Source organism: Pygoscelis adeliae, unplaced genomic scaffold (assembly GCF_000699105.1).
Source record: "Pygoscelis adeliae isolate BGI_AS28 unplaced genomic scaffold, ASM69910v1 Scaffold216, whole genome shotgun sequence".
In the NCBI taxonomy this organism is placed as follows: Eukaryota; Metazoa; Chordata; class Aves; order Sphenisciformes; family Spheniscidae; genus Pygoscelis; species Pygoscelis adeliae.
In genome coordinates this window covers 4,065,389-4,081,294 of record NW_008825073.1, presented here as the reverse complement: position 1 = coordinate 4,081,294, position 15,906 = coordinate 4,065,389, and the positions used below count along the sequence as shown (strand labels likewise).

At 45.8% G+C, this 15,906-nt stretch overlaps 1 protein-coding gene across 1 annotated transcript in view; it reads left to right on the top strand.

The window, feature by feature from the left end:
* Nucleotides 1-15,431: 15,431 nt before the first annotated feature.
* LOC103919198 (putative P2Y purinoceptor 10) overlaps nucleotides 15,432-15,906 on the top strand; it is a 3,245-nt gene continuing 2,770 nt past the window's right edge. The window contains exon 1 of the mRNA XM_009326664.1: nucleotides 15,432-15,904. Within this exon, the coding sequence (XP_009324939.1) occupies nucleotides 15,473-15,904 (432 nt within the window). The 5' untranslated portion in view covers nucleotides 15,432-15,472. The remainder of the gene's footprint in view (nucleotides 15,905-15,906) is intronic.

The following is a 15,906-nucleotide window of genomic DNA, read 5'->3' as shown; positions in this document are numbered from 1 at the left end:
TCTTCCGAGGAGCCTACCTCCCCGGGGCTGGAGAAGAAACCCGTGAGCTGCATACAAGCCTCTGCAGTCGCTTAAGTGTCCAAACATCAGGCATGGGAGTGCCTGTTGTTCAAGGATATGCAGAGGCACTGGGTCTAGCCTCAACATATACAAGCAGAAAGCAGCCACGTACTGCTCTAGGCCAGTTTCAGATTAAAATTATATATAGCCTTGTCTGAAGAAGTAGCTATGAGATGAAAGGTAGCTGAGTTTTGGGCTTAAACACGTAATTTTTAAAATATAGCTGTAACAGAAGAGGCTGCTAAGCTATGTGTGATGAGTTCATACCTTAATGTGAAAAGGGTCATGTTTAAACAGCACCACAATAGGATTTAATTGCCCTCCCTCCATCTTTTGCTAATTGTTTCTCAACAGAGGGGACTGAATGAGGACAGAAAAACAGTGAGTTCCCTCAGCTGCAAAGCTCCTCTCACTTCTGCAATGGCTTTAATAAACTATGTTTTAGGAAGCAAAAATATATTTTGTTGTCATCGCTCATTCCCTCCCCACGAGAATAGGATTAATTACTTTTGCCACTTTTAACAAGAAACCATATTGCCGGCAAATAACGAACACTTCCTGCTTGCAGATTTGGCCTGACTTCACGTGAAATCAGTCCTGTTTCTCTCTCACTGCTCTGCAGTGCCTATTCTACGGTTCCAAGGTGTCTGTGCCTCACACCGTCTCAGCGCCACACTGTACGTGGTCACTGTCCCTTCCTCCTCCTGCAAGCTAGTCCATGGACTGCTCAGGACATGCTTATCCCTTTCTGTTTCCTACACCCCTCCCATGGCACCATCTTTCAGGGCACAGGCACTTCTTACTTGCCTGAGCTGCCTAAAGACGCACCAGCCACAGCACAGCTGCAGTGTGTAAGAGTGGTTAAACACTGCTCAGCCCTCGCGATACCCCTCACGTGCTCTCGCTGGAATTTCCCTCCTGCTCTAATATGTGCTGTCTCACTACCGCACACACTGTGGAAGGCATATCTTTCCTTCCTCCAAAGCATCTGCTGAGACCTCTGACAAAAGGCAGGATATTGCTTTTATGAAGCCTGATGTCTTTTGCTCTGCGGCAATCTAATAAATACATGTTAACAGAGCTAACTTGAAATCCCTGATACAGCGACAGTTCAGTGCTTCTTCCGGATATTAGTTCTCTTTCCAGTTAGAAAGAAAGAAAGAAAAAGGAATCACCTTGGCTGATCTTTGCACCCTGACACCATTATTCAGTTGAGTAAAACTCTCACATCACTGTGCATATCTTGACCACAAACCAGTGGTTTCTTTTTTTTTGTAAACTGTACAATAGTTCTCAGAAAAAAATTATTGCACCATGAATTTATGAGATGCAGCTATCCAAGACAATGTATTTTGTCATCTACTGTGGCTAAAAAATTTTTTATCTTGATGCAAAGATGCTGAGACGTCCTGGGAATAGTAGAGCTGGGGCTGATATCGATGTGGAAGAGGAACCTGAGAATTACCAACAGATCTGGGAAACATCTGTGTTCTGCTTAGGAAGAGTAAACAGAAAAAAAACCCCAAAGTGTTTTATGAAAGCTCAGCAAGAAAACAAAACCAAACCAAACCAAACCAAACAAAAAAGCCCAAATCCCAATAACCCAGCATGAAATGAGAAAGTGTAGAGTCCAGTTCTAGCTCAAAGGCAATTATCATTTCTCAGTCAGAGCCCAATGCGAACTGGGATTAGCTACGGCTTGATTCACAGGGGATCGCAGGACTGTTGTGCATTCTTCCACTGATTTCAGGGAGGGGGAGAAATAAGGAACTTTGCTTTTAGTCTGACATTAGACTTTTTAAGAAGCCAATTCTGAACTTTTTCTCTCTTTGACTACTTGTTGGGATGTTCTACATCTGGAGCCCTCCAGACCATACTCTTCAGTTTCTCAACAGGTTTTAAAGACAGAGGCATTATGCCAATCTCAAAAGCTTTCTTCTGAATCTCCCAAACAGATTATCAAAGGTTTTCATTTTAAAGCAGCAAAACTTGAAAGTTACCATCAAATTAAAAACCCATTAGAAGTTTGTGGGATACTTGTTTTCTCAAGGGGGGTAGGACTGTTGTGATCTGGCTCCTTAATTGAGTATCTTAGCTAAACGTGCGCTGTGCATGTGGCAAGTCTTTTGCAAGATGTGTTTGTGGTAAATGCCCCTAATGTTTGCACACACAGCTCAAACACACTTCAAATGGGCTTGATTTCTGTGCAAAAAACTTAAACAGCCCTAGAAACGATGTGGAATGTTTGCATGGGATTTTGCCAGTTAAAGCTCGGATTTAAGCCCTAATGAATAGATAGGAGTTGTGGTACTGGTTCAAGGGCAGTGCAACTAGTAGTTGCGCTTTCCCCCTCCAAGTACAACCGTAATGCAGAGGGAAAAATAAATTTAGTCTGACTCAAAGGCAACAAATGTTCCTTCTCCTAGCTCATTAATCCTATATCTGATCATATATGGTTAGAAACACCAACATAGTATCAAATCCCTTAAGGCAACCGATACCCCAGCTTCAGAAATACCATTTAAGGAATTGGTAGTTTGATACAATCCACATTATGGACAGAAAATGAAATAGGTGAGAAGCTAAAAAAGTGAGAAAATAAGAAAAAAGGTAAGAAAAATAGGGTGTAGCTTAACCATTGTGTCATCCCAGAATTTCTGCTTGAAACATGGCAAAACTGCAGAATGCTGCAGACATAATTAAGCTATTGTTGTGTTGCATTTCCTCCCCAGGTGTCAGAGAAAAACAGTGACTGATGAGTGAAAGACAAATTTGAAAGCGAAAATAGAAAAAAGGAGACAACCTAAATACACAGGTACTGGAGAAATCGTCAAAAGGAGAAGTATTGACTGAAAAAATCAACAGGGCCAATGAATTATCATTGCCAAGGAAATCTTGACTCCTCTATCCAAATGAACTGACTGTAATAGTAAAGACTTACTCATTCCTTCCAACACACAGCTGGATTTAACCGTCCTCATGGGATGCAAGCAAAGGACAGCATTCCCCAAAATGGGAAGCAGGCCCCAGGTCTGACACGCAGTCCTGTTGGCTCCTGCTCTGCTCCCTCTCACCAAAGACCCAATCCACCTTCTTGTGGGATGCCACAGCTCCTTTCCATGCCTCTTCCCAGCTGCCCTTTGCCTATTTGCCTAGAACTTGCTGTACTGCAGGTCTTCAGCTGTAGCTCTGGCCATACCCACAGGAAGGCGCAAACCTGGTGTTCATAACTGCTGGTGTTCAGCTTCAGTGGAGTCCAAGCGCAGTTAGGCACTTAGTGCAAGAATGATAGCTTACAAAAGGTCTTTATAAGCAAAAAAAACCCCAGAACAGATTATGCTCATCTAACGTTTCTCAGGAAGGGCTGAGATAAAGATGCTCTATCTTCATGTGCATACATCCCTGCACCTCTACCTTTGGGCAGGGAAATTAAACCAGCTCCCAAGGCTTTATCCTGCTCTGTTAGAATCATGGAAAGTAGTGATAGGAGCAAAACCTTCTCATGTCTTTTCATTATTCCAATCAACCAGTGAAATCCTTGTTGTAGATGCTTTGATTTGTAGGTACTGCCAGTGCTGTTTCTGGTCTTAATGAAATGATAAAACGATTGTTTCATGAGCCTGTTTTCTACCATGAATCATACTCCTTGGAGTCCTTTACCAGACAGGGGCTACCCAGAGTAGACCTGAAATACGACTGTTGCTGTTGATCTCTTGGTGTTAGTTGTTGATGTCATTGAACTCATTTTTTTCTCTGAACAGGTTTACATCTTGATACCTGGGCACATGCCTAGCCCCGTGTTCATGCTTGTAAGACACCTTGTTTGTCCTACACGGCACCTGACAGGCCTTTTACCGCACCAGTCCAGCATGATGTTGCCAGCTCTGCACAATTTCTGGGGATGCAGACACCTGCTAACCTCCCTTGGGAAATATCCCGTGTGTAGCACAGCCTTGTCCTACAGAGCATGAATAGAAGGTGTTTCCACTGCAGTCCCACCGTTCTCTGTTCCTGTCTCTCTTAGCCCTTCTGCACCCCCTTGGCCTCTTCACTGCCTGGACGCTGGGGAGAGCTTTCCAGCCTGGATTCCTCTTAGCGCTGTGGCCTGCCAGCAGCATGTACGGCTGCTTGGGCCTCAGCCCACACACTGCTGGCTGCACACACTTGATTATTACTTTGAAGGACGGCCAGTGAAGTTGCGAAGGATTTCATCTTCCTTCAGCTGCAGTTGGCTTTGGTTTAGGGCAAAAGATATGAAAGGGGCTTACAGGGGATTAGCTTTAGTGCCAAGCCCCTACCAGTACTTTGATATATTGAGTTTAGTTGCTTTTACTTTTGCTCTTGTACGGTTTGACCTGTGCACCAGTCTCATTTGTGTATGTTAGCAGTCTGACCTCATTCTTGCCAGGTTATTCCTAGTTTTTAAATTTAATTAAGTTCTCTGTTGCTGAAACCTTTGCTGCTACCTACCCAGACGAAGTGACCGGGGAAGCACAGCCTTATGAAGCAAATGTGATGTGGAACACGAGCGGAGGTTGCTCATATTTGTTAGGAGGGTGTTTTCCAGTCTCGGGAATCCCCTGTGGAGTTCATTGCTTTTTGTGTTCCAGTTCGCATGAAAATGGTTGCCTTTCACTTCACAGCAATCATGTGCAGGGTGCAGCAGCTTGCAATGTCACAGACAATATCTGGGACATTGGCACACCAATGGCTTTTGAAGCAGCCTCATTTTCCTTCCAGCCTTCCTGGTGCCCAATTCTCTGCCTCTCCACTTGTGTTAAATCATGATGTGCGCTCCGATGCTGGTAAGCAATGTCGCGTAACGGATGGGAACTCCTTTGGTCTGCTGAGAGGAAGTACTGCAAACATGCAAATGCCTGAACTCAGAACCGTGGATCTTCCCACACCAGTTTCATGAGCTTTCCCCCGCTGACCCAGGCACTGCCACACTTTACAATTATCGTATCTGCTGGCTTAGGCGGGAGGGTGAGCTGCGGGCATGGGAATGCCCCAATGGTTCCAATACAGCTTGAAAATCTCTTTTCTTGAAAGCCAGCTATTATATTTCAGGTAGGTTCCCAATGGCAACAACCTGAGGATGTGCAAGTTCACACCGCTATCGCAGACTTTCATTACTACTCTTATAATTGGCTTGCCAGTACAAAAGGGGTTAGTCACCAGCGTGTAAGAGTTAACATAACTCCAGCGGATAGCTTCTAAGCTGATTTTGGTTCCCTTAGTATGATGATCTGATACTAGAAGATCCTCATGCAGAGAGCTCTAAAGCCTGCTAATTGTATAACCTTTACATTTAGTTGGATCTCACCAGGTCGCGCCAGTCTCTCTCCTCCAGGAACGCTGCCGGGCAGTGAGCAATGGCAGTCAGCATAAAGCTCCTAAAGGCACGTAAGGGATGTGTTCCATACGCTGTGCAGGTAAGAAAAAGGAATCACATGTGCAGGCTTGCAGCAGCTGCTACGGGGTTACTCACTGCTATATAGAAAGAGAACTTTTGCAAGCCTCTTGGACAAACCGGGCAAAGAAATTAAAATCGCCACCAACATAAATAAGCACGCATTCCCCCCCAGGTCCCTCCCCCACAGAATTTTCTTTTATCCCCTCCAAAAGGCCATGCGTTACTGGGTTCTGTGTGTCAAGGGATTCTGAACTGTAAAGGATGGCAAAGAAGTTTTAGCAAAGACAACCGATGAAGCTATTTTTAGTTTCAGTTGCATGGAAAATACTTCTCAGAGGCTCTGGTGTGTTAGAGTAGAAGACATATTTCCTCCTTTTTAGTTTCTGCTGAAAAACAGAACTTCGGAAGTAAATAACAATAACAAAAGAGCAACGGTTCTGATGGGTAAGTACTTGCGGCTGGTATTGGCAAGCCCCAAATCTCCCATGAGAAATCTTCTCAGAATTTCATCCAGTTCCAGAGATTCAAGGTGCTCCGCTGGTCTGAATAAAATCTGGGGTGAGTTTCCAAGATTTTGGGTGCCCCAGACTCCAAAACATTCTGAGATTTCCTTTCTCCTTCTGCTGTGAAAGAGGAATATTTTCGTTACTGTAGAAACACTTGGATATGAATGTTTTCAGTTCATTATCGATCCACAGTTTCAAGAGCCCACGGAAGGGAGCGGGTGTTGCGGCATGTAGTCAGTGATGAACTAACACAGAACCGGCAGGCTTCTCGATCAGAAAATGCTCCTGTTTTGAATTAAAAACCTATCTATTTCAAACAGAATCTGCCTCTCTTTTGGACGAAAGTAACATGTCTGTACTAGGACCAGAGGAAATTATTAACAACATGATTTAACTACGCGATGTCATTTGAGCTCTGTAACAGCAAGAGAGTCACTAATGAGCAATGATATTTCAGTTGCCATAAAAATGCAGGCAGGTAATTAGAAATTATTTCTCACAGTAAAAACTTCCAGTTTTTACCTTTTCAATACGCCTGCTTTTTCTTTTTTTGCAAGGGAAAAAATGATTACCATCTGTGCGTCAAAATACATAGCAAAAAGTACAGAATTTTGAAATGTTTGCCATTCTGTGTTCCTCTTTTTGTTATCTGATAGCGTGCAAGAGGATTTTAGAATAAACAACATGTTTATGTACTTTAATCTACATATATGCTTTTCACTTCCTATTATAAGTGATTGTACTCCTTTCAATAAACCCATCTAATTCTCCATAAGAAGACAGACAACCAGGATACACTTGTTTACTTTCTGTTTGTCATAGTACAGCTTTTGACAAAACTCATATAACTTCTTGGTAGTGTTTGACAGCAAAATAAATTTGCTGCCACATGAAATCTAACTGTAAGTCTTTGTTTCAGGCAAATGTTAATGATTATATAATATTAGTGATACTACTAATAATTTAGACATGCAATTGTTTTCCCCCTGGTTCCCACTAAAGGGCTGTAATTTGTTTCACTGGAGACTGATTTTTTTTTCCTCATGTGGCTCCTTCCCTTGTACATGTGGAAAACACGCATACCTAAAAAAACCTGCTTCAAATATTCTGTGAACTAGAATGCATCCATGCTGTTATTGCTTGGTAAGACACATAGTAGCAACCTAATCTTGGATTTTGGAAAAGAGCTCGGAAATGAAACAGAAGCATGAGAAAGGCACAGGAACGCGTGTTCATTCTTGCACGTTGAAACAAGCTTCCCTAACAGACAAACAGGCAAATGTGGAGCTATTTTTTGCATTCAAGCCATGAGAGCGCGCGTGGCTCAATTACTCATTACGTAACGGCGGCGGCGGTGGCACCGACGTGCTGCAGCAGCTAACCTCCAGACTGCTGCTGCGGTTAAACCCCCACGCCTCCCAAACCGGCAGGTAGGCTCCGCGGACTGCAGCAGCCCGGGGCATCCTCTTACCAGGGAGGTTGCTCCACACGGGCTTCTCATTTCTAAAGTGGAGGACGCAAAAGTCATGCTGCAGACCACCCCGGGGAAGGTCCACGAGTAACCAACCCCGAGCGGCACAAATATAGCTGAGGTCAAGCCCCTTCTCTGAACTCCAGGAAATATTGCCCATGCTGTTTTGCAGGAGTCAAGCTCTCCTCTAATATAGGTAATTATGGCAGCGAGTATTTCTGGCAAGCTCATTATTCTGGTAAGCGATAACCAAGAGCGGGAACAGTCTTGGGCATGCTATGCAAATCGAAGTTTTACCTACATAATTAGGGCAAATAGATCTATAGGGAAAGTACATCTGTAACCAGTATAACTGTCTGCAAAATCCCTAGTGTAAGTTTGGTTTTACCAGCAGAAAAAGCCACTTCCTCACTCCTTGCCTGCAGGATAACTGATATGCAACACCAGCAAGCAAGGTTCAAATCCTTCAGGCTGGCTATACCACAGTCCTCTTCCACTACCAAGCATGCATGGTACTGGACAGGTCGCTTAGAAGTTTTTTGAATGTATGTAATCTTCTAGCTGAGTCTTAAAAAAAGTCCGGACAGCAAACGTCCTTCAGTTTCAGACAGGAAAATGTTATCCCCACTTTGCAACTGGGTAAATTTAAGCACGAAGAACTTCAACAGAACTATTCTGCAGGTTTTATATGGCTTGTGCCTTTAAATCTCTGCCTTGGTCCTACACTTCTTGTATAATGATCTGCCCTAAACCAGGCTGCCAGAACGATTTATGTGCCTGAGCATAGAGCAGCAACAGTAGCTGCGTCTCTTCTGTAAGTAGACCTGTTCTTAAGTACACAGTGGATTTTCACGAGCACCCTTTTTTATTGTGGTAGTTTACTTTTGTAACTGCAATGTTTCGCTTGTCGGTGACCACCACCCATCACTTGTACCGACATGTACAAGTTCAGCTATGATTAACTTCATCTCTCCTTTGTACAAAGATTGTGGCTTTTGCTCAGATCAGTCGGGTCTACCAGTGAGAACAGTGTGGGATGAAAAGCATGATGGAAGTTCATGCAGACGAGAGAGCATCTGCAGAAGAGTTGATAAAGTTTGTTTTCCACAAATGCTAGTCGGGTCAATCAGTGAACTGTTTCTGAATTGCTCTTCCCAAATGAGGCTCTGCTTAGCTTGTCGGGCTGCAGAGTATTGTGCAGTGATTTAATGTTAAAGACGACTTTGTGATTGGATAAATTCCAGCAAATATGTTTCCATTGCTGATGACCAACTTAAAAAATCAGCTAAACAGGATGTACTGATAAACACTGCAACATTGGCCAAAAGCTCACTATGGCTTTTCATGAAGCCCATATAAATAGTTTTAAAATAAACCTCTGACAGTCTCCCAACTTCTACCAACCTCCTTTGACAATTCATGGAAACAGGACCGTCTGTAAAGCACAGCACTGCACTTTAGGGGGTGTTCATTGTGGAGCATTCAGATTTGAATCAGAGCCATTAGTTTTGGGTTTCTGAGCAGAAATCAACATCTATATTGTCCCCAAGTCAGGGAGTAGCTGCAGTGATGTTCTACTTCACACTCTTAAACCACGACAGAGCAGAGAGGTTAACTGCTGAACTACAGGGACAGTCGTGTGCTGCAAGCCAGAGGCGGATCCTGAAGAAGCAAACCAGGTCAGATTCCCGGTGGCTTTCTGAAAATCCAAACAATTAGATCCTCTAAGTGGGTAAAATCCTGGCCTCACTAATGCATTTACCCCCTGGGGTAAGGGTGAGGCTGGATTTCACCCCATTGCTTGAAACAATTTAAGAAGTGCCACCGTTTGACATTGCTAGCAGCAAACTCCAGCAAGTGTAAATTGAGCTGCCTGCTTATTTGGTTCAAGAGACATGTCAAGCAAGACTCACACGAGCGCTATAAAAAGCCATTGGGAAGTTGGACTTCATCAGCAAGAGGATTTAGCACTAGGTGAAACAGAGCAACCACCAGCCGAGGCTCACGCACTGCAACGACTGTCTACAGCCCCTCGATCAGGAGACGAGAGCAAAGCTGAACTTCCCAGGGCGGAGCAGGCAGAAACCTCAGGCATGTTTCCATAGTCAGCTCGGAGCTGTGCTTGGAGAGGAGGGAGAGTGGGAGAGGAGGAAGAGTGGGAGAGGAGGAAGGGGTGCCCTGCACAGAGCAGCACCCGGCTCCACTCAGAACCTTGTCTCACAGCAGCCCAAAGGGTGCTGAGCCATCCCGGCGGAGCAGCCGGAGAGAAAACACCGAGGACGAAGGCACATGAACCCGATTTGGGGGCAACCGTGCGTACACCTGGCCGGGACTCAGCTCGGCAGGGCTGGGAGCTGAGCAAGCGAGTCCCACAAAAGCGGGTAGGGGCTGCAAGCCAGGCGGCCGCCTCCGCGGCAGGCCCAGCGCCGGGGCGCACGCAGGCAAAGCAGCACCTTGCAGCACCCCGTGATGTCATTCAGGTCGCTGCGCACATGTAAACAAGGCTGGTGCGGTGCAGCCGGGGCACTCCACTTCCTCCTGACAGCACGGTTGCACTTAGCTGGGTTTCTGCCTGAAAAAGGTAAGGCTGCTTTTAAACTCTCTCTTTGTGATCTAGAACCGACGTTAACGAGCCTATGCTGTTTCCTATGAAAACGGTGTGCTCCTTGGGCTTTTTCTTAGGGGTTGGCTCTTGCCAGGAGGAGATTTGTGTTGCTTTGAGTCTTGAAAAAACAGCAGCCCTCCTTGCGTGCCAATCCTCTGTATGAACACATGGAGGAGATGAAACAGCGGCTGCACGAATTGCTGTTGCTAGAGAAAGCAAAATGTTACAGCGTGGGCAATTAGCAGTGCTCCAGCTGTTCTCCAGTGTCATTACTAGGCACAATTTCTTTATTTTGCCTGATTTCTCAGGGAATATCTTTCATTTTAAAATCATACTTGACAGTAAGGGAAACTTGCAAGTCTGTTTTTTCTAACGGTGATCTATATTACCATAAAAAAAAAAACCTACATGCTGCCTGTCTTTGTGCCACCCAATGCTCTTTGACTGAATTGCGGCAGTAGGCAATTAATATTAGTCAGGGGAACACAGTATGACACAAATAGCAAGATTGCTTGGACTTGTTTTTGTTAATGAGAATCCCGAGGCAGTTTTAATTCATAATTCAGACTGCAGTCACTGGTCTGGATTAAGACTTAACTTACTTCACGGACTGAAGCTTTTAAACAGTACTTTGTAAAAGGCGGCTTACTGATGGGCTTGCATTCACTTGCACCGGCAGCTCAGCACTGCCGGGAGCAGAGCAATACGGCACATATGCACTTTGGCAATTACAGACAGGCTTCATAGCGGGTGGCCCCTGAATCTGAAATTTCTTAAAGTAAATCAAAAGGGAATCACACCGAAGGTGAGTCAGTATGTCAAATCTGGCTTGCTGCGGATTTATGTAGGAGAGGACTTCAGCAGCAGGCTGGAGCAGTAGGTTTTGTGAAGTAAGAGTGTGATTTTTGTTTAAGGGCATGTTTTCTGGTGTCAAGTGAAAGCGCTGGGACCTTGGCTCCGGTGCAAACATCACCAGCCATGGGAACTGCATCCGTGATGGAAGTGCATCCGCGGGACAGCCCTCGCCCAGCCTGGGGCAAGCGCTCCAACGAGGCTGCCGGTGTCCTGCTGCGCGTGCATGCCCTGCTTCTTCAGCTGCCGGAGCTGCAGAAGTGAGAATTAGCCTAGTGTTGCAAAACGAAAACACCTCATCACAACAGATCAAACAACCCAGATCTGCGCTTTTTTGTGGAAGAAGAAAACCAGAAAAAGCACCCTTAACTGTAGAACTTTCCACTTCTGACTGTGGAGGTTTCACACCGAAGTGCAAGTGCAGTAGTGTGAGATGTTCACGGCCATGCAATGAGGGCAGAGTGTAGAGGCATTTGTGTTTTAATCAAATTAATTAACCCGTCTGCTGATGGGCATGCCAGAAAGATCCAGGACTCTGGAATGACATTCCTGTGCTTCTCAGTCCTATCAAGATGAACATCTTTTTTCTGGAAATGCCACGTTTAGTTTCCAAATGTCCAGCTACAAGTAATAACGTGCACACTTAATTATGTCCTTACTGCAACAGCCTCAGAAATACAGACTCTAATTAAAATGTAAAAAACAGTAGTTAGATAACAGTGTATTTATTTACTACTAATTTTTTTGAAATTTCATATTCTGAAAACAAGGTAGGAGCCATCTCCTGTGCAAATAAGCGTCGATAAAATCTGATGGAGCTTTTCAGCCTCCTATCTTTGCTGTACACACATCATGCAGCAAATGACTGCTTTCTTAACAGCTTTGGGGACCCAATTTCAGACCGACGTTCAGTGGTATCTCTGTGCGTGTGCTTTTGTGCACAGGTGGGAAGGTAAGGGGACAGTGTAGGATTAAGCTTCAATCTGAACAAGAGACGTGGGAGGAAGGGCAGAAATGCAATTGTTTTGTAGTCCCCTGTGCGTATGCCTGGGTGCATTTTGGCTAAAGAGATGGTTTAATCTCATTATATTTTTATGACTTTGTAATGAAGTCATTCGTTCTCAGAAAGTGCCCTGTTCTGATGAGCCAGCAGACGTCACCCATGTATATATGAATCGTGTTAATGCTCTTGCGCTGCCAGCCAGGTCATCCTGCTCAGTCCACTTCGTTGTAAATGGCCTGACCCCGAGTTCACTGAATGCAAGGGAGAGGCTTTTTCTGACTCCACAGGCCATACGTCTCCTGTTCATCAATCACGGTGTTATGTTTGCTCGGGGTGGTGGGGATGGGACATCACCTGCATTTCCACAGGCTGCGTTTTACAACCTTTTTGGCTCCAAGGTTCAAAGCAGCTCCCTGGTCTCCATCAAAGTGCAGCTTTTCAGGACTCTTCTCCCTGTAAATACTAGCAATAGGAGGACTACTCCTGGGTGCATTTTTTTCCCCCTAATATCACTTATTCAGCAACACAAGAGTTTTTCAATTTGGGATCACCCTAGAAGATAGCAACACAAATTCACTAGAAGATAGTCACACCACCGCCTCTGCCTCCTGCCACTCAGACAGCCCTAGTCCCTTGGGTGTTAGAAAAATACCTTAAAGAGGGGGGCAAAAAAATGAAATCTTGATTAACTCTGACACCTTGTGGACAATTAGCAGATGAAGATGAAGGCCGAGAGGGAACCTCTCCGTGCTGTGGGCTCCACCATGGTCTCAGGTACGCTGCAGCCCTTGCAGCCCAGCCCTGTGCTCGTCTGCATGCCCGGGCACGGCTTGCTGCGACCAGAAAGTGACGGCTGAATTCTGGTATCAAGCGTGTGCACTCAGCATCACCCCCTGTTACAGTGGACACATCCTGGGCATGTCGGTTTACCCAAAATGGCTCCATTCAGAGGCCAGTTTGAGTCAGCAGCCTGAACTTGATTATTCTGATTGCTGACATTGTGGTCTGGTCCTTAGCTGTCACATGAAATGTAAATAAGGGCTAACAGTATCTAGGGACCTCAATAAGCAAACTGACTGTAATGACTCATTTGAACTGAAGAACACGTGTCTACTGGCCAGCACTTAAATATAAGTTTGTCCTTAAAATAGAACATTTTGCGAATGTACCTAATCCTCCATGGTTTCAATGGCCATCTAGCACTCGTGTTTTGGAGGAGCACCCGGCAGTCAGTCTAACCTGGACATCCAAGGAAAACCAGGCAGCTAGTAACTTTGAAAGTGGCTCTTTAATGGCTTCTTGGCAAAGTGGGAGGTCACCTGAAGGGGCAGAAATTGGGCGTAGTGAGCAGTGCTCTTACTGGAGACAAGGGCAGTAGACAGCATGTCCAGCTAGAGCTGCAGACAAACCAGACGGAAAGGGATCACAAACATCCTGAGGACCAGAAATTCACAGCACTCTTAAGAAATGGGATGTAACCCAAATTTACCGCTCTGAGAAGCAACGCCCTGAGTGAACACCCCATTGCTCAGCTCCATGCCCTGTCCACTCCCTGTCTCAGTGTCCTGAGGAGCACCAGAAAGGAGAGCGGGAGGCCTCCAACGTTGCTTCTCAGACCGGTGGAGATAAGGTCGTGGGCCAGATGCATCTTTCCCCCGCACTTCCAGCACCTTTTGAGCCCTCTTCCCTCCTCATGGACACGTTCTGGCCTTGTGATAGGAGCAAGGCTGTGGTGTCCTGGGATGGGGGCAGCTGGGGACACCCCACCACGGAGCAGAGCATCTTGTCCCAGAGCTGGCTTGGGGTGAGGGTTACTGGGAGTGAACTGCAGACTGGAGGGATTGCCCTGGGGGGACAAAACCATCCTGGGAGGTGTGCTCTGAGGCACCTGGCCTCAGCGTACTCGTGCCATCTTGGTGAAGGAGGGGGATTAGACAGGGTTTCTTGACTGCAGCATTTCTTTGAAGTTTGGTGCAACTGAAGGATGTAGCCCAGTTGCTAAAGCTGAGGGTGCTGCAGGAGATAAACATGCAGATGTTGCTTTTTGAAGAGTGTGAGAAAATGAAAGACAAGTTTAAAGAGAAAAGCAAGAAAGTTGACAGCAGGATCTGTTTAGGGAGCCTGCAGGAGCTGTGGTTAGGTGGCCCTGCTCACCATCAGCGTCAGCCAGAGCCACTGCACCCGCGGTGAAGGTGGCCTGTGTCCCATGCTGGGACCTTGCCACGTCTGGGCATTTCTGGGGCCTGAGTTACAACCCTTCCATAGCAGCCTTGAACAGTGTCTGTACGAACTGCCAAGTCCAAGTACCGCAACGATTAACAAGCTGAAAAAACAGCTATTTGTGTTCTTTGTCACTTGAGAGCTCCAAACACTGCTCTTTTTTTGTAACATGAAGGAAAAAACCATTAGTAACAGGGTACGAGTTACTAATATCTACATACAGAGACACTTTTTCTGGCAAATGTCCCTTGCCAGTGGTGCAGGAAATGAGTCAGAAGGAATGAATCAGTGTCTGCAGTGCCACATGAAATAGGAAGCTGATATTCGATTTTAACCATTGTATTAGACACAGGAGGGAATCGCTGTAATGAGAATTATAACCCTATGGGGAAATACCTGATAAAATCAAACTCCTCCTGCCTATGTTGCCTTACTGAAGACAAGTCCCAGTTACAAAAGCTGACAAAAAAATGATGGCCCAACAGTTCAGTATGTGACATTTCGCCATCCCTACTCATCTGAATCAAAGGAGAGCCAGAAATTGGAAGCATCTAAAAATAAAATTATCTGATGGCAAAAAGTGTTAAACTGAGGCTGCTAGGATGATGAGAAATGGAAGTTGGTGGTCTGATTAGGTCTCTGCTTGTTACGTTAGCTTAAATACGTGGCAGCACACTTCAGGAGCACTGGCTGCACTTACAGCGGTCAAACTCCTCAAGCCCACTCCCTGCTACCCTTTTCCACGCGGCCTGTCCCCATCGTGCCAGAGAAGGTGGGTCCATGAGGTCCACTGATGGGATCGGGAGACATGCCACTCACGCAATAACGTACACGTTAATGGCAGGTATGATTCAGTGGTTGGCACCCACATTTGGATCGTTGAGCCATGTGGTTGCTCACACGCAGGAGCTGGGTTATGGCACAACCTTTCTTCCATGTATTCCTCCCCTGCTACCCAGAGACCAAACCACAGATGACCTTGAGCTGCCAAAACGATAGGCAGCTTCTCCTACTCCTCTATTAGCAGTATGGCACAGCTTCACCCATGCTTATGGCACTCGGACAGCCCAGCAAGGGGACTGGCACAACAGGAATGGTTCCCCACCTCTGTGTGAATAGTGGGAGACCTCTGAAAGGGCAGCTTTGAAGAAGACAGCAGGATGTTTTATACAGAAGACATTTCCAAACCTCTACTTTGTACTGAATAGTCAAATAGGAAATGCAAATGTGAATATTGACAACTCTTGCAGTGCCTTTGCCTTTACAGCCCCTGTTTTTGTTCTCTACAGGAATGACCCACCCACCCTATACCACGACAGTTGTTTCCAGCAGCCCAGTCATGACGCAGAGCAACCAGTCCTGCTCCAGTCACAATATAACGTTCAAAAACAGCCTGTATGCTACCACCTACACCCTCATATTCATCCCCGGCCTCCTGGCCAACAGCGCTGCCTTATGGGTCTTGTGCCGCTTCATCAGCAAGAAGAACAAAGCCGTCATCTTCATGATCAACCTGGCCATGGCCGACCTGGCTCACGTCCTCTCGCTGCCACTGCGAATATACTACTATATTAACTCCACGTGGCCTTTTGGGAGATTCCTTTGCTTACTATGTTTCTACTTGAAGTACCTCAACATGTACGCCAGCATTTGTTTCCTCACCTGCATCAGCATTCAGAGGTATTTCTTCCTGTATCAGCCGTTCAAAGCCAAGGACTGGAAGCGGCGGTACGACGTAGCCATCAGCGCTGTGGTGTGGCTCTTCGTTGGGGT